Raw genomic sequence first — 26254 nt, 5'->3', positions numbered from 1 at the left:
CTCCTTAGGAGTGCACAGGGGAACCATCATAGCTCAACTTTCTCCTGCAGTTCTGCTGTTTGTCCCTGGAGAGGTTGTGCATCCTCTGCAGGGATGGCATCACTTCTGGAGAGTCACCTGGAGTTCTTTTGTTCTTCAGTTACAGAATTGCTGATCCTGGCCCACAAATGCTTCAGTCTGACTTGTCACATGGAAGGGATCACCCGAGTCCTGCAGGCAGCACGGCTCCTCACCGACCAGCACCTGGCTCCTAAGGAGGAGTATGGACTGGTGGTACGTGTCTGGGGGGCTCAGTGCCTGTCCAGGGGCTGGGTGTGCCTGTCCAGGGGCTGTGGGAAGGGGTCCCTATACACTGTAGCAGTAGCTTTGCTGTGAGCAGTGTGGGGAGTAGATGTGTGATGGAATCCCGGAATCCCAGAATCCCAGACTGCCTTGGGTTGGAGGGACCCAGGTTGCTCCAAGCCCTGTCCAGCCTGGCCTTGGACACTTCCAGGGATGGAGTTCAGTCATTCACCTCTGGGTGACTGGTCTTGATTGTTTGGTCTGCTGTGTGCAGGTGATGATTTTTATGTCACAGGTGCTCTTAAATGACTTCTCTGGAAAAAGAGGTGGAGGTAGTAGAATAATGAGGTGGCAACAGTGTAGTAACTGGAATGGGAAAGTAATTCAGTCACTGGTGAAATGTGCTGATATGTGTTACTGGGCTGTTGGGCATTTTTCATTCCTGTCTTGGGAGGATTCCGGGGACATGCCCAGTGGAATGGTGTCCGTGCTAAAATGTTCCCCCCCTATTTTTATTTGGTAAAACGATGTCCCTTCGCCTCACTGTAGAAAGGATGCAGTAGGTTGGTTTAAAACTAACCCCCTGTGGCTGCAGGGGAACGTGTGCCAGGCTGGGGTGGCCCCTGTGCCAGGCTGGGGTGGCCCCTGTGCCAGGCTGGGGTGGCCCCTGTGCCAGGCTGGGGTGGGCCCTGTGCCAGGCTGGGGTGGGCCCTGTGCCCGCCCTGCCCTGGCCCGGGTTCAGGTCCCGGTCCCGCAGGTGCGGCTGCTGACGGGCATCGGCCGGTACACGGAGATGAGCTACATCTTCGAGCTGCTGCACCACAGGCAGCACTTCGAGGTGCTCATGAGGAAGAAACTGGACCCGGTACGTGGAGGGGAAGGAGGGGGAACGCTCAGGGACTGGTGTGGCTGCGTCAGAAACTGGTGTTTACACAACGTGGGATTATCTGGGGATTTTACTTATTGGAGTGCAGGAACTGTGAGTCTTGTTTCATAGAAATAAATGAATTCTGGGGTTATTCTAGGTTTAGTTGAACCAGTTTTTTCTAATTAGTTCAGGGCTGCAATGAGAGCGGCATTGAAACTTCAGACTTGGCATTGTCAGAGTTTTCATGTCCTGCTTTGCTTTTACTTCCAGTTTAAGTTTCATGGGTGTTTTAAAAACCATAATATTCATAGCTTTGTTTAAAACAAGTCACTTTTGACATTTGTAAGTAGAGAAATGCCCAGGTGCTGGATTTTCTTGCCCAGTAGGATGTAGTTGAGCCCAAGGATGACTCCCAAGTATGGAGAGCGTAGTGATCACTTTTTGGAACGTTGTACCAGAGTTGCTTGCGGGTACCAGAGTGTGGGTGAAAGCCAAGCCCGCAGGCTCAGAGTGCCCTCCCTCCCCAGAGTGGGACGCTGAAGACGGCGCTGCTCGAGTACATCAAGCGCTGCCGGCCCGGGGACAGCGAGAAGCACAACATGATCGCGCTGTGCTTCAGCATGTGCAGGGAGATCGGGGAGAACCACGAGGCCGCCGCCCGCACCCAGCTCAAACTCATCGAGTCCCGGCCCTGGGGTCAGTGCCGACAGCCCGGGGCAGGGGGAGGGAACGCCCCTTAAACTGCTCCTGCCTGCCCGGCCCGGGCGGTTCTTGTCCCTGACAGTTCCTGACTGCCTGGGTGTTCTCCAAAGAGGGGCATTTTTGGCTCTTACTGGATGTACCGTTCCTGTGGTACCTCACATGGGACAAGCCGTGTTTTCCTCCCTTGAAAAGGATGGGACACAGTGGTTTTGTACAGAGTGTGTATGTGAAGTGTTGGGTTTATGTCTGTCTGTGCAAGGGAAGAGTTCAAGGTGCCCCGTGTGAGCCCTGCACAGCTGGGAGGGGCTGGGGGCACAGGGGGCTCTGCAGAGCCAGCAGCCAGTGCTGGACCAGCAGCTAAAGCAGGAGCTGTGCCAATGATTTCTGAATTGATCTGGTAATAGTCACTGCTGGGATCTACCACAAATGTGTGCCTGGGGTTCCTTTCCACTTCTGCAATCACTTGGCCAGGCCCCAGCAGTACCTTGGTCCATTAACAACTGAACAGGCAGCGAGGGTGATTTTTCCTGCTTTTTTAAAACAAAAATTCTGATTTAGTCTGTTGTTGCTTTCTGAGGCACCACCAGGGACAGACCTGGCACTGGGAGGGATTTTTGTAACTTACCTTTATAAATAATTGGTTATTCTTTTTTTTTTTTTCCTGTTTCAGAGGAGTCTCTCCAGGATGTTGCAAATTTAAAGAAGCTGCTGCTGAAAGCTCTGACTCTCTTCATTGATGCAGCAGAAAGTTACTCCAAGGTAAAGTGAGGTGGAGTGGAATGACTTGTGTATAGATTTGGGAGCACGTCAGGAGTGGGCTGAGCTGGGAGAACACCCAGAGCTGCTCTGGGGAAGGTTTGCAGCATCCTGGCCTTTGGAAAAGGAGCCAGGGAATCTCTGTCTGTGCCAGCCCAGCGGCTCCAGCAGCCCCAGTAACAGCTGTGCCCCAGGGTGCTGTGCTGGCCCCTGCTCAGGCTTTAACCCCCGGGGTTACAGTTCAGTTCCCCAGTTTCAGAGCTTAAAGAGTAAGAGTAGAACAAAGTGTTTAAAACAGGGTGTGATCGTGGTGGAACTATTATGATGGATGTGGGGAGTGGAGCTGTGTTTAAAACTACTGGAATATGGTCAGTGCTAAACCTGCAGTGCTCCATCCCTGCCCAGCTCTGAGCTCCTGGCTGCTCTCAGGGCTGCTCTGACTCTGTTGTTGCAGGACTCGTGTGTGCGGCAGTCCCTGCGCTGCCGCCGCCTCACCAGGCTCATCACGCTGCAGCTGCACTTCCTGGGCTCGGGGCAGAGCACCAGGATCATCAACCTGGGCAGGCAGGACCTGATGGACACCATCCTGGCCCTGCCCAGGTTCTACCAGGTGAGCTGGGCTCCCTCGGGTCCCTCTGTTGGCAGTGGCTGTTTCACAGGGCAGAACCCGGGCACTGTGTCCTGGGGCACTGCCCAGCCCTTCCACGGGGCCACCACGGCCCGGGGCTGTTGTCCCAAATATATATCCTGGGATATTCAATGGCCTGGAGGGACAGGACACAGGGAATGGCTTCCCACTGCCAGAGGCCAGGGTTAGATGGGATATTGGGAAAAAGTTCTTCCCTGTGAGGGTGGGGAGGCCCTGGCACAGGTTGCCCAGAGAAGCTGTGGCTGCTCCATCCCTGGAAGTGTCCAAGGCCAGGCTGGACGGGGCTTGGAGCAACCTGGGCTTAGTGGAAGGTGTCCCTGCCCATGGCAGGAGGTGGGACTGGATGGGCTTTAAATCTAATTTACATTGGCATCCATCAGTTTGTAAATTTGGAAATAAGAAACAAAAAGGTTTATCTAAAAGACAACAGACAACCCCCTCTGACATCTTGTTTAGGGGTTAAGGAGGATTATGTGCTGTACTTTGTTACCTTTGTTCCTCTGCACTCAGCTGCTCTCAAGAGCAGCATCAAGAGCTGGGCCAAGCAGAAGACCTGGACTGTTCCAGTGTTTTCTGTGCCATCAGCCCTTTCCTGTGAGTCACTGCAGCCCCTGCTCTCCCTGCAGGCAGCCATCGTGGCCGAGGCCTACGAGTTCCTCCCAGACTGGGCTGAGGTTCTGCACCGGCAGGTGATCACCAAGGGAGACTTCACCTACCTGGAGGAGTTCAAGCAGCAGAGGCCACTGAGGCCCAGCCTGTTCGAGGAGGTGGCCAAGAAGTGAGTTCTGTGCTCCAGGTGCAGCTTTGTTCTCCACAGGGACCTCGGGAGGAGCAGCTTTGACAGCGGGGAAGTGTCAAACCTTTCTCGTGATATGCAGGGGCTGGAGGTAGAATCCTGGAATCCTGGAATGGTTTGGGTTGGGAGGGACCCTAATGCCCATCCTGTTCCAACTCAAGGACACTTTCCACTAGCCCAGGTTGCTCCAAGCCCCGTCCAACCTGGCCTTGGACAATTCCAGGGATGGGGCAGCCACAGCTTCTCTGGGCAACCTGTGCCAGGGACCTCCCCCCCAGCAGGGACAATTTCTTTGCAGGTTTAGTTTCCTGAGCACAGTGTGGAAGGAGCACTGCTCCACCCTTGTTCCTGAGCTGGACAAACAGGGAGCTCTTGTTACAGCCCAGACCAGGAGTCTCTTTGTGCCTGGGAAGCTTTTCTGTTTCAGTCACAGTGCAATTGTTTTCAGGGTCCAACAACACCCCCCTGCTGATGCTGCTCTGAAGAACCTGAAGCGGTTCCTCGCCCACTGTGAGGACATTTACACCTACTACAGGCTGGCCTATGACCACAAGTTCTATGATGTGGTGAATTCCCTGCTGAAGGACCCTCAGACAGGCTGCTGCCTCAATGACCTGTTATCCAACTGAATTCCAGCCCTGGAGCACAGCCCAGCTGCAACACTTCCTGCAGGGTCAGTGCTGATCACAGATGTTATCAGTGACCTGCTCCCAGGGCTCTGCTGCTGAGAGAAAGTTACTCCAGAAATCTGGTGGTGGTTGTAAATATTTTAAATGCTGAGACTGTGTTAACCTAAAATTGTATTTGTATAATAATAAATCTTATTGTTTATAAATGACTGGAGTCACCAGCAGATAGAGTGGCACAGGTGGGGATGGACCAGAGATCCAGCAGCCCTTTAAATTTTGGGGTGGGGGGGAGGGAGCACCTCAGGAGTTGTATCCAAACAGCTGTGCAGAATATCCAGTCCAAGGGGGTGGAATAAGCAGAATTAGCAAAGGTTTCAGGTACATACAAGGATAATCCATTCTCTGAGTCCAGTCTGATTAGACTGGGCTTGTTTTCTAAGGTCTTGTATAGCTCCAAACAGCACATTCCTAATTCTGCTGTCCTGAAGTAAAAGAAGTAATTGAGTGCAAATGAATTCTTACTGTTATTAAATATTAATCTAGATATTAAATATAAATATTTATATAAATATTAACCTCCTTTCCAGGCTCAGGCAGCCGGCACAGGCCCAGCACAGCTTAGCTTTGCAAAGCTCCCTCTTCAGGTATTTCTTGTCGGTCCCAAAAGAACTGCTCCAAGGCCAGCCTGGTGAAGTCCTCAATAGTGATTTTTATTAAATTAGTTGCTTTATAAAACATTGCAGATGTTGTAATTGTTAACATAACAATTTGCCCAACCGGAGGAACTGCTGCAGTTTGCAAAGCAAGTTTGGTTTTTAATGGAAGAAAAGGGCCGAGTCATGAAAGACCCACCACAACCCAGGAGAGCCCCAAGGAAGTCTTGTGGTTTGGTTTTTGTTTTACACTTAAACCCATTAATTAACTGTTAAAGAACACCCACCCCAAGAGCTGCATTAGTAGAAATTTAGGTGAATGGAACTAAAGTTCATCCTGGAGACACAAGTGGGTTTGCCTTGCTCTGCCCCAGCAGCTGCTGCTCAGGTGTCAGGCTGTGGAGCAGGGGCTGGCCCAGGGGACAGGCTCCCAGGTGCAGTATCCCACACTGAAGTTAGCAGTGCCCTTCCCAAAATACTGAGAACCTCAAGCTCTAACTCAAGACAAAGCGACTGGAACTCTACGTGCACACCCTGCCCTTGCTGCAAACTGCTCGTGCTCATGGCCCTGGCCCTGGACAGGGGCAGGTGAGGCCATGCCATGGAGCTGTGCTGGTTGTAATCCTTCACCCCTTTCCAATTCCTTCCCAATTTAGTGGCTGTTGCTATCAAATTAAATAGCAGCAGTGCCCATTATCAGAATTTTGGGTTTTTAACTGCAATTTTCAGACCTTTTCCCTTCTACCCCCGCCCGGAGCTTCCGCCCGGGGCTGGGCACGTCCAACCCCCAGCACACAGATACTGCAATTCTGATTGTAGCATTTGGCAGAATTTAAAGGAAGAAAAGTTGTGCTACATGTTTAAGGGATTATGGGCAACAGAAAGACAACAGAAGGAAGATAAATGTCACATGAAGTCTTCAAAGTCTTGTACGTACTCGCCGTCGTAGCCCCCGTAGTCGGCCAGGTCGTCTTTCATCGTCGCCTTCAGCCCCCCTCCAGGAACAACCCCTTTTTTCTTCTTTCTGGCTTTATTCTGCAGGAGGGGGAGGAGGAGGTTTATTGGATAGGCCCAGGGCTCTGTCACTGCCCCAGTCAGTGACCCCACTGGGTAGGAGCACTCACATACCCTGTGCTCAATGTACCAGTGCTGATGTTCCCACCCCACCCGCTCCCTGGATGGGAATCAATCCATGTTTTGCCTGGAATCTCGACAGTCAATCAACTCCTGCTCACCTCACACAGCAAAGAGGATTTAACACTACAGCAGCATCCAAGGGGCCCATTTCCCCTCCTCCTACTCACCCCAAACCCATTAGGTAAGTCAGAGTTACCCTGTCACCACCTCCCAGGGGAGCCCCTGCAGGTGCTGTGAGCCCTGAGCAATCTTACCTTCTCTTGTTTTTGTTTTTCACTGCATAGTACTGTCAGAGTGTTTGTGATCTTTTTCAAATCATCCACTTCCACTGCATTGGGGGGGGAAAAAGGATAAAAGAAAAAGATTCCTTATCAATGTTCTTACAATGCAGTCAAATGTTAAATAACATCAACAGCCTCTAAAACTGGAGCCAAGCATTAGTGTAACTATGGGCAGGATCTTCATTTAAATCATCAAATGAGAGTGAAAGGTTCTGGTCCTTACAATCCTAACAAGGATTCCAGCTGGTACCTCGGAGTGTTGTAGAAGGTAAAACTTGCAAATTAAGTTACTGAACACAAGAGTCCTAATGAGGCATCTGAAGAGGAAAATATGGACACAGTAAAATGTATCAAAAGGAGCAGTGGATTAACAATAAATTATTGTCACTAAATGGTGAGACATTGGCAGTCCCTCCCCTTAGGGGCTCTGGAATCTGTCTGAGATGGAAGGTCCCAGCTGCCAGCCAGGATGGCTGGATTTACCCTCACTGGGATCCAGTTACCGCTCCCTGAAGGACAACTGGGGACAGGACAGGACAGATCCCACTGAGTTCTCCAAGGGCTTCAGCCACCAGGGCAGTGGGAAAAAGACTTTGAAGTAGTTTCTCTCTGTGTAGTTACACACTGAATTCCAGAACAATTATTCTGCAGTCCCAGAATTACACAAACTCAATTTTAGAATAGTTTCCCCCCAGATGAGGGAAACTCAAGTTATCTGCCTTAGAGAATAATAATAACAATAATAATAATAATAATAATAATAATAATAATTATTATTATTATTATTATTAAAAAAGGCTTCAAGGAAAACATGCAGGATTTAGATAAGTATAAAAATCCACACTTTTTCAATGACTGTCTCTCACTGATGTGCAGAAAGAGCAGCTCTGACACGAGAGAATCCTTAACGGACTTTGTGGGAATGGAATCAGGTCAGTGCTTCATTTAGTGCAAACTCCACAGAGCCACCTCCACTGAGCATTCCCTATCACAGCATGTTTTCCACTCCAGCTCCATCCCAATGTGGCAGCAGCTGTGGGCTGTCTGAACTTACAGGAAATACAGACGTCCCGAACTAACGCTTCCAAAAACCCGGCGTAATGTAACGACTTCTCGTACTGTGTGATCTTCTCCTTTAGGAGTTTGCCAAATTCCGTGAAGTCATCTTTTGTAGAGGGATTCATGGCATCTATTCCACAAGTGTTATTTACACCTGCGTGGAAAGACAGAGGTTACAGAGAACATGAACTGGGACCCTAAAAGGTGACCCCGGAGCTGGCCTGGCTGCTCCCACCCCACTGAGCTCTGCTCCTCACAGAGCCAGCCCTGACTCCTTGACCTCACAGGAGGGGATTTTGCTGCAAAACTCTGTGATTTCAAAGAATCCTGGAACGGTTTGGGTTGGAAGGGACCTTAAATTCCACCCAGTCCCACCCCTGCCATGGGCAGGGACACCTTCCACCAGCCCAGGTTGCTCCAAACCCCATCCAACCTGGCCTTGGACACTTCCAGGGATCCAGGGGCAGCCACAGCTTCTCTGGGCAACCTGTGCCAGGGCCTCCCCCCCTCCTAGGGGAGAATCATTCCCAGTATCCCATCTAACCCTGCCCTCTGGCAGTGGGAAGCCATTCCCCCTTGTCCAAAGTCTGCCTCTAACCCTCACTGCATGAGGCCCCTTTCCCCTCAGATAAACCATTCCTGTCTCAGGCTCCTGAGTGCAAAACTCGGGTTGGTTCTTTGCAGGTGTATCCAGTGCACCCCCAAGCACTGCACTCTGACAACTCACAGCACCATTTCCCTGAGCAATGAGCTGAATCACCCACTGTAATCAAGGGAAGACACTTCCCTCTTTGAGGAATGCTGCTGTGCATCAGCATCTCTGCCAGTTCTCTGTTCTCAGTGCCACAGCTCGTGTGCTGACAGCCAAGCCCTGCTCAGCCTTTGCAGGCTCCTGCAGGTTGACAGATTTGACACTCACCAAATGTTTCCTTTGCTAACTCCAGGTCTGACTCCTCTTGTAGCTTCTTTAGCCGTAGTTTGTCTGCCAACTGTTCTTCTGGTGTGAGCTCCTTCTGCTCCTCTGGTGCCTCTAACTGGGGGGAAATGCACACAGGAGAAAATGGCACCTTTGGGACGTGGGGGCTCCTGCAGGGCCACTGAACTGCCCCCTCCTGCCCTGGGTCAGCCTGGACAGAGCTGGGAACCCCCCCTGGAGCAGTGCCCTGTGCCAAGGAATGGGCATCTCACAAGCCATGGGGAGGAACACCAACCACACTGAGCTCCCACACCTGCCTCTGCCAGCACGTGGTGCACCCAAAGGGACTGGGATAACACTGCTCCCATCACTGGTTCAATCACACAGGAACTAAAGCCCTGGGTGGGATCCCCTACAACACCTAAGGTTGGTCCGTCAGACGAGTCAAGAGCTTTGCAGGTCTTGTTCAACCTCCAAAACAGCCCATCAAACCTGCCCTCTGCAATTTATACAACCCAGAAGAAATCAGAAATTACCCTTTTTTTAAGCTCCTCTTGCTTTTTCTTCTGTAGCTTTTCTTTTTCTTTGATTTTTTCTGCTATTTTCTTTTTTTCTGAAACTTTTGGTTCTGTAAGACATGGAACAATAAATGCAGCTCTCAGGAGTTCTGAGGATGAGGTCTTTTCCCCCACAATCATAAACACTCAAAGCTACCCAGCTCAGCTACTGGGGCCTGAACACAGAGGCAAAGACACCCTTTTGTTAAACTCAAGCCCAGCCCAGGTTTGGATCCTCACACACCCCCAGACAAAATCAGTGTCTGTTCTGATGCTGGTACAGAGCCAAGTGTTACCTTGAAGTCTTACCTTGTTTTACCTCTGTCTCCTTCACCTCCTCCTCTTCCTCCTCATCATCCCAGTTATCCTGCAAAGCAATAAAGATTCTTTTAGAGATACCCTGAATCTCTTTAAATGCCCACAAACCCATTAATCTCACGTGTCAGAGTGAGGGAGCTGTGGGAGCTGCAGCACAAGTTTCTGGGGGCTGTCCATGCTGTTTTGGACAACTTCTTACCAAGAATAAGGCAGTTTTTGGTTAAATAATCAGTTCATGTCAATAGCTGCAACAGCCAGGTCACAAACAGCCAAACACCCCCCCAAAAAAACAGGATTTTATTCTCATTTCTTGTATCATGAGACCCTGGAACAGCACTGAAGGTGGATGTGGCTCTGCTGGAACCATCTGAAACCAGCACAGGCTGTTCTGGTTCAACACCACCCCCAGGGCCCCGCTCCCTGTGCTGGGAAAGCATTCCCATGGTGCCCATGGAACTGCAGAGCCCAGGTGAAAACCTCCCTGGAGCTGCTGCCAACACACCACCAGCACACAAAGCCATGCTGTGGGAGCAGGGGAAGAGGCAGGAAGCAGAGGAGGACACAGGGAGCCCAGAGTTAGGCAGGAATTCCAACAGTCACAAGACCACAGTTTTGAACAGGTTTTCAGGGGAACATTCAGGTGGGAAAGAACCTCTAAAATCATCAAGCCCCATGTTCACCACTAACCCAAGTCCCTAAGTGCCATGTCCTCGTGTTTTGCGAACACTTCCAGGGATGGGGACTGCCCTGGGCAGCTGTGCCAGGGCTGCACAACCCTTTCCATGCAAAAATTCTTCCTGATATCCCACCTAAACCTCCCCTGGCCAATGTTCTGACCAAGGACAGCTGCTTTTTTATAAGCAAAAGAGCCACCAGAGGACTCTTCCCACCCACAGATCATTCCCTGTTCCCACCTCCCAACAGCCATGTGAGGGGCCAGGCAAAGCAGGCAGGGATTTCCTGGCAGGCTCCCCCAGAGGGGTTGGTGCAGAGCCCCACGTCCCACTGGGATGTGCTGATCCCAGCAAGGAGACACCGAGTCCATCCACCAGCTCACTCCGGGTAATTGGCACTTCCAAGGGACTCGGCTTCCCTGCCACATTCCAAGGAGCTGACTTGAATCTGGAGCAGCATTATTTTAGCTCCCATCTAATTAAGAGTTTGTTACACCCACTTCTTAAATAGCTGCACTCAGCTCTGCAGGAGCTGCCTCTGCCCCTGTCCCATCCTCCATGGCCAGGGCTGGGAACCAGGGCTGGGAACCAGGGCCAACCTCCAGGGGAAGGGCCTGGCCAGGAGGGATGGAGGGAAAACACTCCATGGCACTGTGGGAGACCTCCCAGAGGGCACATGGGCAAGGGCTGCACGTGATGGGACATGCTCTGACCCTCAGCAGAGCCCTCCTGCCAGCCCTGCTGGCCTAGGAACTCCAGGGAATTCCATGGCCTTCCAGCTGTGCCTGGTCTACAAACTCCAGGGAATTCCATGTCCTGCCAGCTCTGCCTGGCCTACAAACTCCAGGGAGCTCTCCTGGAGGAAGAGCAAACTGCCTGGGTGCTGTGTCTTTGCACTGCTACAGTAATTCCAAGAGAACACCTTTATTCCAAGCATTTCAACACTGTTTCTGCATCCCAATCACATCAGGGCTCCTGAAACAACTTCCAAGGAGACAGGACTGGGAAGTGACAGGTCCAGGGCACGTGGGTGGGAACAGGCACTGCCCAGCTCTGGCTCTGCCAGCACTGAGTCAATACATCAAAATTCCCTGGCAGGGGCCCAGCTGCTGGGAACGCGTGTGCTGGGGAGCACTGAGGAGTTCTGTTACCAAAGGGGCTAATTTTAAACCTGGGGAAGTCGACATTTCCCGACTAACAGTTAATGCGAGTTCATTGCTAAAGAACCATCCAAAATAAACTCCAGATCCGAAGACACAAAGCACATTCCAGAGCATGACATACCCTCGGACAATCCCGCTCACAAAACACTTTGTGCTGCTGGTTTAGGCCACGTCACTTCCCTCCTGTGGGAATTTCCCCACAGGGGGCCCTTGCACTGAGGAATCCAGAGCCTGACACCACCCCCAGCCCAGCTCTGGGGGCTTTGGGACTTGGCAGGAAGAGCAAATCAAAGGAAAATAAACCAAAACAAACCACCTGCCTTTGCTGGATCCTCTCTAGATGGAGCTCCAGTTCTAAATCCATAATCCCCTGGAAATAGTTAAGGAGCTGCATTCTTATTACATGTAAGATATAAAATGTAAGATGTAAAATGGCTTCCTACTGCCAGAGGGCAGGGATAGATGGGATATTGGGAATAACCCTTCCCTGGGAGGGTGGGGAGGCCCTGGCACAGGTTGCCCAGAGAAGCTGTGGCTGTCCCTGGATCCCTGGAAGTGTCCAAGGCCAGGTTGGAACAACCTGGGCTAGTGGAAGATGTCCCTGCTCATGGCAGGGGGTGGGACTGGATGAGCTTTAATGTCCCTTCCAGCCCAAACCAGTCTGGGACTCAGGGATTCCATGTGAGGAAACTTTGTTCCTCTGTTAAACAGACACAGAACCCCCAGGTGTGCTCAGGAGAACCAGCCCAGTCCAGCTCTCCTGGACACGCTCCATCCCAGCAGGAAAGCTTCCCAAGGAAGGAGGAACAGGAAATGTCACAGAGAGGAGTCAGAGCTGCACCTGGACAACCCCCAGGTGTACAAATCCCACAGACACCTGCGTAACTCCCACCCAGCTGCAGCCCCACACTGTTCCCAGGCCTGGAGCTGCTGTTCCCACTCCTGTCCTTGTCCTGCTGCTCCCAGGTGTCACCTGGGACACCCCGGGCCTGGCAGTCACTGAATTTAATAAGGAAAGTGGACAAATGTAACTCACAGACATTTGGTAACTTTTGGCCTTCTGGAAGAGAAGATGAACTACTTTTTGTAGTGCTTATGGACAGAACCCCACCCCGGGCCCTGAGAACAACTGCTGGTGTTTTCCAGAGATTCTGGTAACAGTGTCCAGGCCACCAAACCCAGTCCTCACCCAGCACCAGCAACACTCCAGGGCAGGAACTGCAGGAACCTTCACTCCTGTTACAGTGACCCATCCCATCCCCAGGGTCTGTTACAATGTCCCAGGGCTGCACTGGAAACAAAAAGGTCTTTTTTGATTGACTAATTCTACTCATGGAATCCTGGAGTGGTTTGGGTTGGAAGGGACCTTAAAGCCCATCCGGTCCCACCTCCTGCCATGGGCAGGGACACCTTCCACTAGACCAGGCTGCTCCAAGCCCCGTCCAACCTGGCCTTGAAATCCATCTGGCACATTCCCTGTGTGTTCCCTGGCACCCCTTTGCATCATCCATATGAACAGGGAGCAAAGGAGGTTTCTGTGGCACCACCACCCTGCCAAGGGGCAGTTGGAAGCAAGCAGGAGCAAACGGCCCCTGGGGAACCTCTGCCTTCAGAGACATCAGGAATGGTCATCCACACGTTTCAACCCCAATCCCAAACAGACACCACCCTGAAACAGAGCAACAACCCTTTCCATGGGCTGCGAAGAGGTGAGAACAGGTGGCAAAGACGTGCTGGGGCAACCCAGAAGTTTCTGGTCAGCAGAGAAGCACCAGCACAGCACTGCCGTCATCAAACCCGGTCCTGCCGTGTCACCCAGGGACAGCCACGGGCCGAGAGGGGCAGGAAGGGCCGGGAAAGCGCCCAGGACCTGGGAAGCAGCAGGTGGATCCCGCAGGGAGCAGGAGGCGCCACTTCGGCTTCCAGAGCCTCTGTCTGAACTTTCCTCCCCTGCACACCCATGGCAGCGGGGGCCGGGGGGCACCGGGCAGGGCCCGGCCCGGGCTCTCCCGGCGTGGCCGGCCCGGGGTCGCTGCCGCCCGGGCGGAGCGGTGGGACCCGCCCCGAGGAGCTCCCGCGGCCCGTGGGGGCCCGGCCCGGCCCCGCCACGTCCCGGGGGCGCTCCGGAACGCGGCTCGGCCCCTCCGCCCCGGCCCCGCCGCCGCCCGGCAGAGCCCGCCCGCCCCGCGGGGCCCGGCAGGGCCCGCCCGCCGCACCTTCACATCGTCCTCCTCATCCTCGCCGGCCCAGCGGTCCCCGGCCACCCCCGGCACCAGCCGCTTCGTCACCGGCTCCACCACCTCGAAGCTGTCGGCGTCTGTGGGGAGAGGAGCGGGTGAGGGGCGGGGGTCTCCCCGCGCCCCCGGACCCCCCGGCGCCCCCGGCCCCGCCGCACCCACCCCACGAGTCCGCCGCCTCCGCCGCCATCTTGCCCCGGCCCGGCCGCGGGGCAGCGCGCGGGGCACCACGGGACGGCGGCGGCGCGGCCACGCCCACCGCTCGGCCACGCCCACCGGGGCGGGGCCACCGCCGCCATGGCGGGAACGGCGGGGAGAGGGATGGGGTGGGAATGGGATGGAATGGGGATGGGATCGGCAATGGGAACGGGATCGGGATAGGGATGGGACCGGGATCGGGACCGAGACAGGGACAGGGATGGAATCAGTATCGGGACCGGATCGGGATGGGAACCGAGTCTGGACCGAGATGGGGATGGGGATAGGGACGGGGTGGGATCAGGACCGGGATCCCTGCTCGCCCTGCCGCTCCCCGGGCCCGCAGGCGCGGGGCTCTCCCGGGGGAAGCTCCTTCCCCCCCTCCCGTCCCGGCGCTATCGCGGGGCCGCAGCCGCGGGAGCCGCCCCGGCCCCTGGGCACCGATAGCCCGGGCTGGGAGCGGGCGGGACCGGCACACGGGCACTGCCCCCGCCAGCGCTGCCTCTGTGCCCTCTGAAAACGGGCATGGACTGTGCCACGGCCGCAGTTCTGACGGGAGCGCGGCCACCACGCTCGCCCCGTGCTCCTGCTCCGCACCAGAACGCCCCGGCACGGTCTGTCCACCTCTTCGGGGTGTGGTTTTCCTCCTTTCATCTCTGTCACATAACACCGAACAGAGAAAAGCTGGGAACGTTCCCTTCATCCCGTTCATTTCACTGCCAGCTCCCAGATTTTGTCTGAAGACAATAAATTTATGTCTTTCAGGTAACAATTGAGTGGTCTCTGACACTGTGATAAACATGAGATGGAAAAAACAGGACTTCCAAATTTATCATCCTTTCTTCCTTGGCCCCCGTTTACCAGGCCATATAAATAACAACAGAGATGTAACTATGGATCAAACAATGTCCCAAGTTATACCCTCACCAAGTCCACACATGGTTTCACAGGCTGCTGTGGGGATAATCACAAAACTGCCAGGAACTGTCCAGTGATTTGGATTTACACAGAACATTGAAATTTTTCATTGTTGGCCTCCAGTATCTTTAGCTTGTAAAACATAGACACCATTCCTTCCCTTCAAAGCTGAAAACCAACAGGAGCAATGTCTCGATTTGCAGAAAACAGAGTCTCAGTGGAGGATGATATCAGCTAAAAATCATAAAAACAGTAGCCAGAGCATAAATATTCAATATAAATCTTTCTGATTCTATAGACTAGAAATGACTGCAGAGGAAACACAAATCCATAGCCCAGGACCTCTCCTCCCATCACACTTTACAAGATTTGGCCCATCGGTACGACATTCTTGCAAGTATCAAAAAAATAAAGCAAAACAGTTACATTGCACGGACAAGCAAAATTGGGATGTGCTCCACAAGGTGTGTCCACGTCCTTCCTTAGCAGAACATCCTTGTTTGCTTCCAAACAAAGGGGGTTCGGGGGTATTTTTTTCCCAGCAGTCTGACCCCTCACTGAGCACCCGCTGCCCCTGTGCTCCTTCCCATTCCTCCACTCCAGGATCTCCACTCCAGGAACCTCCAATGCAAAGCTGAAATGTTGTGGCCTTGGTGTGACCAACTCTTTGAGTGTCCTTGAGTGTCCTCGTGGGACTCTGTGACACTGTTCTCCAGCTGAACCAGCTCAATGCCACAATTATTTTTACAGAAAAACTGTCTTCCCGTGACCCCTCACCCCCCTCCCACTCCCAGCAGCCTGGGCAGCTCCTCCATCTCCCCTTCTCCTCTGGGGGTCAGTTTTTGGCTGGATTTGCTCCCAGCTCAGGCTCAGCCTATGCCTGGCCCAAGGAAGCAGCAACAGTGACCCAGGGAAGGAAGGAGCAGGAGGAGGGAAACCCTCCACACTCACCGGCCCAGACGCTGCGGAACTCCCTCAGTCTTCACATTCCAGCTTTACACAATTCCCAGGATTGATTTTGATGTCCCTTTTAGCTCAAATCCTCAAAGCAGTGTTTTTGCCTGCAGATGAAACACGAGAGGGATTGGAATCACTTCTGGAATGAGAGGCTGGTCTCCCCACACCGCTGACACCCACAGCACAGCCCGGACTGGGATTGCTTTGATTCTTCTTGGATCTATCCTTGATATTGGGCTTAAAGGAGCTGAATGGCACCAGCATGGAACTGTCCCAGCTACAGGGCACACCCGTGGGCTTTGCCACTCGGATCCACGAAGTCCTTGCTCTGGAAGAACAGAGGCCATGGAATGCACGTGCTACTTACAGTGGAGGACGTTCCTGCAGCAGAAGGGATCGGTTCCTCCTGGCTCCTGCTGGAACAGCCTTGTCAGAGACCACCGAGTCCAACTGTCCCCTGCACTGCCCAGGCCACCACTGACCCACATCCACAGGGCTTTTAAATCCCTCCAGAGATGGGGACTCCACCACTGCCCTGGGCAGCTGTGCAAGGGCTGCACAACCCTCTCCATGAAAAAGTTTTCCCTAATATCCAACCTAAAGCTCCCTCGGTGCAACTTGAGGCTGTTTCCTCTTGTCCTCTCCCTTGTTACCTGAGAGCAGAGCCCAACCCCCACCTGGCTCCAACCTCCAGAGGAAAGTTAAGGGAATATGGGTATTTAGTCAGCAGAATCCCAGTATTTGTGTCCCTGCAGAGCTTTCCTTCCCTTTGGCTCTGTTCCAGACCGAGGGCTGTGGGATTTGTGCTGTCCTGCCGCTGGGCTGGTGGGATTTGTGCCCACTCCTCCTCCTCATCCACTCCATCCTGGTCCCTCTTCCCAGCAGGCTCGATGCTCTCCAGCTGCACCAATCCAGCCATCCCTGTGACTCCAGCACTGGACAGAGCAGTGTCTGGGGAGGGGACCACGTGCTCTGCAAGGGCTTTTGCTGCTCACGGCACCCCCGGAGGTTTGACAGCAGTTTAAGGGCTTTGCCCAGAGCTGATCCGTGTCCTCCTGCCGCCCTTGGCTGACACCACTCGTGCTTTGGGAGATTTCTGCTCCGCTCCCGAGACATCCAGGCTTCCTGATACATTCAAAAGTAATGAAAAATGGCAGCTGGGGTGAATCCAAGGTGGAAGGAAGCAGCAACACCAAGGTGAGGGCTGTTCCAGCTACAGAGAAACTCCAGGGAAAACAAAGGATTGAACAGGTATTGCCAAAATAGGTCTAAAGGTGGTATTGTGCTGCCAGAACCAAGATGCTCCAACCTAGAAGAGAATCCATGGGGACATGGAAAATGGACACAGGATCACCATGATCCAGCAAGAGACCACAAAAGAAAACATTCAGAACTTTGAAAATAGGGTGTACTTCCCCAAAATACATAAAATGGGTATAAATGACCCAGCTGCAGATGCACTGCTTGAGTTCCAGACATTCAAGGCTCAGTAACACCCGTGGCTGAGCCTGCCCTGGTCACAGGAGGGGTTCTGGGGACAGGATCTGGCCCAGCCCCTCGGCAGAGGAACAGGGAACTCGCTCTCGAGACAACAGGAGAAATAAAACTTGTGCATTAAAACTGCTTCATTCCAGAAGGGTTTGACATTTGTAGGAAGGGACATTTTGCAGAAGGCAGAACCTCTGTGCAGTGTTCAGTGACACCCAGCAGGCTGGCAGCACGGGAGCACAGGAACACTGGCTGTGTGTCCTGGGCAGTGCCTGTCCCCTGGCAGTGCCTGTCCCCTGGCAGTGTCTGTCCCCTGGGCAGTGCAGCCGTGCAGAACCAATCCCCCCCTGACAGGAGGGTTTCCCTCCCGGGTCTGGTGGGCACAGCACAGACACAGCTCTAACCTGGCTCTGCTCTCCTCAGCCCGGCAGCACCTTTGGAACGGGGGAGCCACTGAGAGGACCTGGAGACAAGGACATTGTTTGAACAGCTGAACACCCTTTACAACAAGAGAAGGGCCACGAACTAAACCAAACTGGGCTCACTCTGGTGGGTCAGTGGATTCACAGCAGCTCTGTGACGTGAGAGATTTGGACAAACCCCCCGTTACACAAAGCTTTGCCCCTAAACTAATGAAACCCCTCAAATTCAGATTTACATCACAAAGAACAACTGACAAGGGGCTGGCAAACCAAGGAGCAGCTCCAACACAAGCTGCCCACTTCCAAAATCCAGCAATCCTTCCAGAGCCATGGGCACAGCCCCCGAGGAAGGGCTGCCCAGGGCGACACGGCTGCACGAAGCAGATGTAAAGGTAATGTTCTGTACATTTTATTTCAATAAAGACATAAGACAAACAGCGTAAAGATGCCCAGATGCCCTAAAGATAAATACATTTAAAAGATTCTCATTAAAATGAATCTGTAGTATTTCTTTCCTGCAAGCAAAATACCTTTCTTTAAATACAAAAAAAATCAGTATTCTGAATTGCAAATGTTTTCACTTTTTTGCAGAAAATCTGCCATGATGATTTTGTTTTTAATGAATAAGGATTTTCCACAAAACAGGCTTGCTCTACATGCTAAGTTTAACAGTTCAGTGACACCATGTGCTAGCTACATACACAACAGATAATATAGTAAGAAAACACTCAACCTGATGAAAAGTTAAAATCTTCATTAATACACTGGAAAAAGTTGACATAACTCATGCCTTTTAAAATCAAAAATACAAAAATTAAATGTTTTGCTAAAAAGATTTTCCTTATTTTAAGGACTCATTTGAAAATGAAGCTGCATGTAATTTGTACAATAAAATTGTACAAGTAAACAGGTAATATACATAAAAAATTAATTGACATACTTCTCAATTATCAGCTGTCCACCTTTAATTTCCAATACTGTACTTTCTTATCAAGCATACAAAATAGCAAACTTCTCTTTAGAAAAAGTGCCGTTCTGTGACATCTTTTACACAAAACCAGTCCGAGCCTGTGGCGTGGTAATGCAGTCGAGAGGCAAAGCTTCCTACCTTGTACAAATTCTACCTTCCATAAAAAGCCTCCGGAAAAGCAGATTTCCCACCGTTACAAAAATATCACCTCCGGGGCGCTGCATTAGGAGCCACGGCTGGGGCCTATTCCCTCGGGAAACCACTGGGATGGCAGGTGGAGCCCTGCCAGGGGCTGCTCCCCGGGAGAGGCTGATTGGAACCGGGAGTGTCACAGGGGTGCCCAGCCCAGGCCCGACTCCCCGGAATACTGAGCGGAGCACGGCAGTCCCGGAGCAAACGAGGCAGCAGGAATGGGATCCCAGCAAACCTGCCAGCTGACCACGCTCCTCCTCCTGGCCGGGTCCATGCACAGCACAGTGTGAGGTATTCCTTGTCCATCCGTGGGGCCGCTGCCAGGTGTGCTCTGTCCGGAGTACGTGCCATCACAATGGTTTAAAAGATTCGGAATATTAGTAATTCTTATCTTCTTATCTAGCCAGTCTCTTGATTTTTGAAAAGGTTTCCACTACAGTAGAATATTACAGAAAGAAAATATAAATGCGGGGGGTTTTTTTTCTTTCTAAATGAAACTTACGTGGGCTAAAACTAGAGAATATTTTTAAACAAATATACAGGATGCAGGCAGACAAAGCAGGGAAACGGCCAGCCAACTGTTTAATAAAAAACTAACAAAATTTGGCTATTTCCAGAAAAACTATGAAGCGCCTCAACTAAAAGGAATGCATAATGAAATTCTAATCTAATACAGGTCAAAAATGTAAAAAGGTTATAAACCTTAACAGGAAAAATAAAACAACTTTTACTGGCCATTCCTGTTGAAATGAGAATCTTAAAAGTAACAGAAAAGTGGCTACAAACCCACTTAGAGCACCGAACAGAGAGAAAATCCGAGTCCATTTTCAATCTCTGTTGTATCATAAAATCCTGTGTTTCTACAGGTCAAACTGCTGGTGGCAGAAACAGAATTTTCTTTATAAACTGCAGATGTCCTGTACATAAAAAATTTCCTTGGAGTTGCACTAGTTCTAAAGCCTTTTCTGTTCTAGCCTCCCTACTGCGGGTACTGGATTGTACTGATGGCGGCAACCTCAGGTGTAGAAAGTCTCTTTCTGTAACCCTTGATCAGTGTTGGGCACCAAAGATAAGAAAAGCAAGACGGGGTACAAAAATGCAAAATTTCAACAGTAATGGCAATGTTTTGTATTAGTCCAACAGGGTCCTGCATTTCCTCCCCTCGGCAGCGAGAGCAAAGGCTTTAATCGGGGGGTAGCAAGTCATGCAAGCGAAATCTGTCTCTGATGTGAGGTCGGACGTCTTCGTTCTGGGGGGAGAAGTGCAGGTTTAGGGCAATGAACACAGCCAGGAATCACATTTTCACAGGGTTCACTGTCTAACACCCCTATTTTAATATAACAAAACAGAAGCAATGAATGATGTCATTCGAGAGGTTTACAGAAATAACTACATAACACCCACAAGGATTTGGGGTAATTTATTTGTTTCAAGAACAAAGGCACACAGCACTCCCAACAACGGGCACTGTGTCATGCAAATGTCCCCAGACCCCCAATTTCCTTATCCCTGATGTTCCCACCCCACTGCCCTTGGTTTCCAGCACAGCCAGCAATGCCAGCAGTCCCCCCTTTGCTGTGTGAACACGTCCCTGTGCCCACTCTAAAATCCAGCCCACAGCAGCCTAGTCACACAGGGACACACAGGACCCTCATCAGCCTAAATCTCAGTGACTCAAAACCCTTAAAATATGTGAAAATACTTAAAAGAGCTCACTGACGTTTTTGGCAAGAGCCACAGAAAGGAAACACTCACCAGCTCTACGAGTTTCTCCAGAAATGGAATCAATTTTAGGAGTTCGTTGTCATTTTTATCCATGAACCAGCTTTCTATAGGAATTCCATTGGAAAGCTAAAAATAAAAAAAGGAAAAAATCATCAATATATGATTTATACTTAATTTATTTACAAATATGACTTGTGAAATAGCATCTGGAGGAAAAATGTTTCCAAGTCAGAGTTCATTAACATGTATTTTCCCCACAGTTTTGGTCTGTAAACTTCAAAACAAACGTAAGCCCCAAACTTAAACAAGCAGAGAGATCCAAGTGCAGGGTTTCACTGGCCCCAGACTTCAGTCAGAAGGGGAGTCCAGCTGCAGGGCTGCAGTGTGCTGCCCCAGGGAGCTCTGCCCTCCCTGAGGGGTTTGCTGCCCACAGCCCCTCACCTGGTAAGCAAAGGCTTGCGGTGAATTGTCGATGATGATGGTTTTGGAGAGGTCTCTGCCCAGGATGTTTAAGTCCTTGATGTAATTCCCTTGTACACACACACAATGCTCACGGAAAAGTCGATGTCTGTCATTAAAGGAAGACACTAATTAATGAGGTCAATGACAACATCCCCACTGCATCAGGAACAGGTGACTCTGCCAGGCCTTACCCAACCTCTTCTCTTCCAATCTCCTTGCCCCTTTTAAAGAACTGTGCTCCTTTCCCGTTCACTTTAGAGCTTTCTACTGGTAAAATGCCCAGTTCAGGTAATTTTGCACTAACCCAGTTCTGTGGGTGTGTGTATTTAAACAGCTCTTGCTTTCTGATCCCTTTCAGACCGACAAAGGGACCCAAAACACCCCAGTGATGTGCCATGCCCCAGGAGCTGCACAGGAGCCAATTTATTGGGGGTTATTATCCCTTTACTCTGTCCCAGCTCCCACAGAATGAGGCCTTCCCGTGCCATCGAGTGCCAGAGCACAAAGTATCACAAGAAATGTTTCCTTTCCTATTACACCTCTGTTGGCAATTAACCTATTTCAGTTATTGTAGCTCAAAAAAAAGCCTCGAGGCCAAAACATCCCATCAATTCCTTCCTTTCCAATTAATCTGCTGCTGTGTAAGTCATGACAGAAGAAATGGATGGATTGACTAGAAGGAGTCAGATTAAAAAAACAGCAGGAATAAAACTCACATTTCATGGCACATCAACAGAATTATAAATTGTAAACTGGGCAGGTTTGGGGTTGCCCAGCCCTATGACAGTGCAGTCCCTTCCGGGCTGCTTATATTTTTAAATGGAGTTTTCAGAAGCTGTACATAGTGTGCTTAATTCCACACAGGAGCTGAGCTCCCAACGTTGCCATGGAGGGAAGGAGCTGCTGCCTCAGCATTTATATATAGAGGGTGAGTCACAGGAGGCCTGGCAGCACCTCGGGCTGGGGCACAGCCCGGGCACCACGGCTGCTGCAGGCACGGGAGCCACAGCCCCGCTGGGGCAGCACGGGGACAGCTCTGCACAGTCCCAAACCCTGGCTGGCTCTGTGTCTAACTGGCCTTCCCCTGCCCTAACACAGGAATGAGCCCAGTCCTGGCCTGCAGGGGGTTTAACACCTCGGGTGCACAGCCAGGCTCACGCTCTGGAGGTGCCAGTGCCTCCTGCCCACCGTCCCACCCGCTGACACAGCCAGGCTCAGGTATTCCAAGGACTGAAAGGATTCCCAAGTCTAGTTTACACAGTGGCAAGGAGGTTACCAGGCCCAGACTGAGATTCTGTGGTGGATGTCACATAAACCAAGACACAATACAACTGTTCCTGGATAAAATCAGTGACACCTTAACTTCCTGCACTTCAAAAGTGAGTTGGGATGTGCCCACGCCACCGAGTGAAAGCAATGGAGAAAACCACTGTCTTTTCTTGTGTGTGTGAGGAAAATCCAGTTTCCCTCAGAATATACAGTACCAGGATGCAGAGCAGGGCTGTGCAGAGATGCTGGGTACAGGTCACACAGCTCTGACCACCAACAGGCAGGTGTTTGCTTCCCTGACCTGGGGCACCCCAGGAGGGGGAACCCCTGAGCAGAATCTCTTTGGTTTCAACTTCCTAAGGTACAGTCCTCCTTCCAGGGGAGCATAACAGAATCTCATCCCCCGGAATTTCTTTCTGCCTTAAGGAACTGGAAAAGCCAATCACTTCCCAACAAAGCTCAGTACTGAGAAATGATAAACCAAACCAGCTCTAATACAAAACCAACAGACAAATGATTTTGTGATTGAATATGAACAAACAGCATGCTGATTGTAAAAGTTATACAAGTCATAATTTATAGTTAATAAATCGATTTTGAGTAGTTTAAAGGTAATCTGTTAATTCAGTTAATTTCCTTTATTTGCAGTGTGTGTTCCAAAGCACATTTCTGATCCTCAAGAGGACATTTGCCATGAGCCAGCCTAACAGAGGATGGGCAGGTACAGGTGCTGGTCCTTGAGGGCATGTTCACAATGTTCTGGTTTTACCTGACCAGTTGCTTTTTGGGGTCCAGGATGTTCAATAACTTGTCTGCATACACCTTCTTAGAAGCAGTAAACAGAATGATCTGGGGATTGAAGGGGAAAAAGTCGTTACTTGACATGCAAGTGTGTGGATATAACTTAAAAGTGAAATTCAAAAGTAGTGTCCAATTGTTTTACCTCATAAATCTGAGACATACGTTCCAGGAACTCTCGGAAGAACGGCCTTAGCCGGACATAGACCTGGAGCAGAGATGGGCTTTAGTGAACACTGAGACTCCTCCAGCCCTCCCCCACCCCACACTGTGCCACCTGGTACAGAGGAGGCCAAAATGGGCATTAGAAATAAACAGCAAATAGTAACTTCCACTATAACCTAATTACACCAACATTCCATTGGCTCACAGCCTGAGCAGCTCTGAGTGAAGGTGTGAGATGATAACATTGATCTATTGGGAAATTGGACAGAATTAGAAATAATTTCAATAAAATATAAAAGTTGAGCAGTCTCTAAATTAAAAATGGAACTGGTTGCTTTGACTGAACATCCTGACTCGGCTCTCAGCAGAGGGGCAGCACCAGTTCCAGCACTGGACACCGTGAGCCAGCACCTGAACTAAATCATCATCTTACCCACCACTAACAACTACACCTGAACACAATCACACCTGAACACAGTTACACCTGAGCCTGGGGTGGCAGAAGGGATTGGAAAAGGCTTCAGCTACTTCCAAATTTCCATAAACTTGGATACCACCAGCACAGAACTGCACACACAGAGAAATCATTCCCTGTAAGAAATTGTGGACTCACAAAAGAGACACCGAGTCAGGAGATTTCTGCCTCTGACTGAACTCCAAATACAGGATTTGGGCTCCCAGGGAGGCACCTCTGTAAATCTGCAGCCCCAGGGCCCTGGAGCACCTGGTGGCAGTGAGGGCACGTCCCAGGCTCTGTTCTGTCCCTGGGGCCAACCCTCAGGTGATACCTGGTGTGTGTTGGACAGACCTGGCCGTGACCTGAGCCCACGGTCACAACACAAAGGGGAAAAACAGCAGCCCCAGGCTCTGCTCACAGTTATTTCTGGTTCAGAGATTGCCCACACAGAACTACAGCTTTGAGGAAAGGTACTGAAATATCCAGGGAGAGAAGGGAGGATGCTGAACCGCCTCATTTTAGGGTGATTTCAGCTTTATCAATTTTTTTAACAGTCACTTAGGAATAGGCTTAAATTTCCATTCCCATCACAGTAAATGTCCACAAGGAGTTGTAGTGCATGAACTGAATCATATCACATTTCTACGTGGACACGACCAAGTGACCAGAGGGCAAGACAAGGGGAACAGCTGAAGTGAATACAAAGTTTCTTGCCAAATGTGCCACCCACAGCTCATCCCCAGACAGGTGTAACTTTATCACCAGGCTTCCCTCTCTTTACACGAGATGAGAACAAATACGAACCCCAAGGATTCCCACCTTACACAAAGTAAACGGGTTTGTGTTTTTCTTTTTACCTGGTAAATGACATCTTGGAAAAGAACTGGAAAAGTGAGTGCAGCATCTTCTAATTCGTTTAGACTACAGTGCACTAATGTTTCATCCTATTAAAAAAATATATAAAAGAAAGAAAAGATTGTGAAATTATAAAAACTGTAATTTTTTTTTAAAAAAGGATGCAAGTATTTGACAAATACAACAAGCACTCTATTCCTGCCACTATTAATTCTTTTTAAACTACTTTTAACTACTTTAACTAGTATTTTTGACTAAAAATACTAAAATTTATGTGACATTCAACAGTCTTTTTGTTTAAAGCAAACATGACTGATTTCCACAAGCAAAATAAGGTAAATGCCCCATCCCCCTGCTTTGGTTTGTGTTTATAAAGATATTTACCAAGTCTAGAACTAATGAAAACTCTGGTGTGCTTCTGGTTTTGAGTGGGAGAGCTGGCTTCCTGTTCAGCTGTTCTTCTGTTAGTGGGGGCACATGTTTGATGAAATAGTATCTGAAAAGAACACAGATTTTGCTGTAAAACTGTAATGTTTTAGGTCAACTAAATATTTGAAATATTTAAGGATGCACAGGAAATAAGTATTTTAAATGGAAATAAACCCCACAACAACATACAATTATTTTTTTAAGTTAAGGGCTTTTGGAGCCCTTATATATAATTTTTAATATCATTATCATAATAGTAAAATGATGCAATTAATATAATAATATAAATTAAAATATGGTAATCCAATACCCAAAATGATCAATTGAGTGTTTTCAGTACAAACACTGGCACTTACGGATCAAAGACTTCCCAGTCCTCTTCATAGGTGGCTTCTGCATGAGCTGATGAGTAGCCACTGTCTGGAGATACTGGTGCTAAAATTCAACGAAAATGACCAAAACAAAAAATAAAACAAAAAACCACAAGAGCTGGTCTTATTAGTGCAGTTCTTCAAAGCCACAATGTGCACTTGAGACACGAGGGAAGAAGCAACAGTGAAATACTCTGTCCCCAGCCCCACCTCCCACCCCAGGGGCTGCTCAGAAGTCACATTTACCTCCTTGGCAGGAGCCTTCAAAAACTATCCATCCCCAAAGCTTTGAGGGTCTGGGCAGGGTTTAGGGAACTGTTAAGGATTTGATGCTGCCCATCCACAGAGAAACTGCATTTTATGGCTACAACTTTTGTCAAAAAAAAAAGATGTATGATGAGTCTTTTGAAGGAAATACGGACAGTTTATCAGGATTTGTGTGTAGGGTCTGTGTGGTTCTCATTCACCACGTGGTTCTAATATAAGATACCAAAATGTAGCCCATTTCTCTTTGGAGATCAGCAAGCCCAGAGTGTGCATGTTCAGCAGGGGGGTACTCAATGCTCACAGAAACACTTTTCCTCTGGAACCTTTGTTTCCATGTGAGGAAATGCTTTGAGACCACCCGAGCTGCACCAGGAACAGACAAGTCTTGCCCGAACTGTGCCTTTGGTGCACGAGCCAGATTAGTGCATTAACCATAAAAACCAGCACGAGCAGTGTTCGTGTGGCCCAGGCTGAGGCGAGGCAGCAGCTCCCAGCAGGGCTGGGCAGGCAGCAGGGCAGGGGCAGGCAGCAGGGCAGGGACAGGCAGCAGGGCAGGGGCAGGCAGCAGGGGCAGGCAGCAGGGCAGGGGCAGGCAGCAGGGCTGGGGCAGGCAGCAGGATGGGGCAGGCAGCAG

At 50.4% G+C, this 26254-nt stretch overlaps 3 protein-coding genes across 7 annotated transcripts in view; 1 reads left to right on the top strand and 2 right to left on the bottom strand.

Annotated features, from left to right (window-relative positions):
- Positions 1-4891, top strand: part of SPG11 (spastic paraplegia 11 (autosomal recessive)) — a 29245-nt gene extending 24354 nt beyond the window's left edge. For 2 of the 3 annotated variants that reach the window (XM_017836204.1, XM_017836205.1), the window contains 7 exons: positions 140-273; positions 1040-1147; positions 1678-1846; positions 2523-2611; positions 3063-3218; positions 3884-4035; positions 4502-4891. In XM_017836204.1, the coding sequence (XP_017691693.1) occupies positions 140-273; positions 1040-1147; positions 1678-1846; positions 2523-2611; positions 3063-3218; positions 3884-4035; positions 4502-4682 (989 nt within the window). In that variant the 3' untranslated portion in view covers positions 4683-4891. Of the gene's footprint in view, positions 1-139; positions 274-1039; positions 1148-1677; positions 1847-2522; positions 2612-3062; positions 3219-3883; positions 4036-4501 lie in introns of those variants that run through there. The other variant, XR_001878289.1, reaches the window with a different exon arrangement.
- A 480-nt stretch (positions 4892-5371) lies between these two features.
- Positions 5372-13884, bottom strand: EIF3J (eukaryotic translation initiation factor 3 subunit J). Its single transcript, XM_017836206.1, has 8 exons — positions 13840-13884; positions 13657-13757; positions 9595-9652; positions 9265-9356; positions 8732-8846; positions 7808-7966; positions 6727-6800; positions 5372-6370 (listed from the first exon to the last, which is right to left on the bottom strand). Exons 1-8 carry the CDS (start codon positions 13865-13867, stop codon positions 6242-6244), a joined length of 756 nt encoding a protein of 251 aa, XP_017691695.1. The 5' UTR covers positions 13868-13884; the 3' UTR covers positions 5372-6241.
- Positions 13885-18053: 4169 nt separating this feature from the next.
- Positions 18054-26254, bottom strand: part of CTDSPL2 (CTD small phosphatase like 2) — a 14805-nt gene continuing 6604 nt past the window's right edge. For all 3 annotated transcript variants that reach the window (XM_017836243.1, XM_017836244.1, XM_017836245.1), the window contains 8 exons: positions 25339-25417; positions 24938-25049; positions 24556-24642; positions 23222-23284; positions 23048-23127; positions 20989-21115; positions 20578-20673; positions 18054-20071 (listed from right to left, as the gene is read on the bottom strand). In XM_017836243.1, the coding sequence (XP_017691732.1) occupies positions 20006-20071; positions 20578-20673; positions 20989-21115; positions 23048-23127; positions 23222-23284; positions 24556-24642; positions 24938-25049; positions 25339-25417 (710 nt within the window). In that variant the 3' untranslated portion in view covers positions 18054-20005. The remainder of the gene's footprint in view (positions 20072-20577; positions 20674-20988; positions 21116-23047; positions 23128-23221; positions 23285-24555; positions 24643-24937; positions 25050-25338; positions 25418-26254) is intronic.

The sequence above is a fragment of the Lepidothrix coronata genome, unplaced genomic scaffold, assembly GCF_001604755.1.
Source record: "Lepidothrix coronata isolate B3197 unplaced genomic scaffold, Lepidothrix_coronata-1.0 Scaffold272, whole genome shotgun sequence".
In the NCBI taxonomy this organism is placed as follows: Eukaryota; Metazoa; Chordata; class Aves; order Passeriformes; family Pipridae; genus Lepidothrix; species Lepidothrix coronata.
The sequence above is the reverse complement of the archived record's forward strand: the minus strand, read 5'-3'. Positions and strand labels throughout refer to the sequence as shown.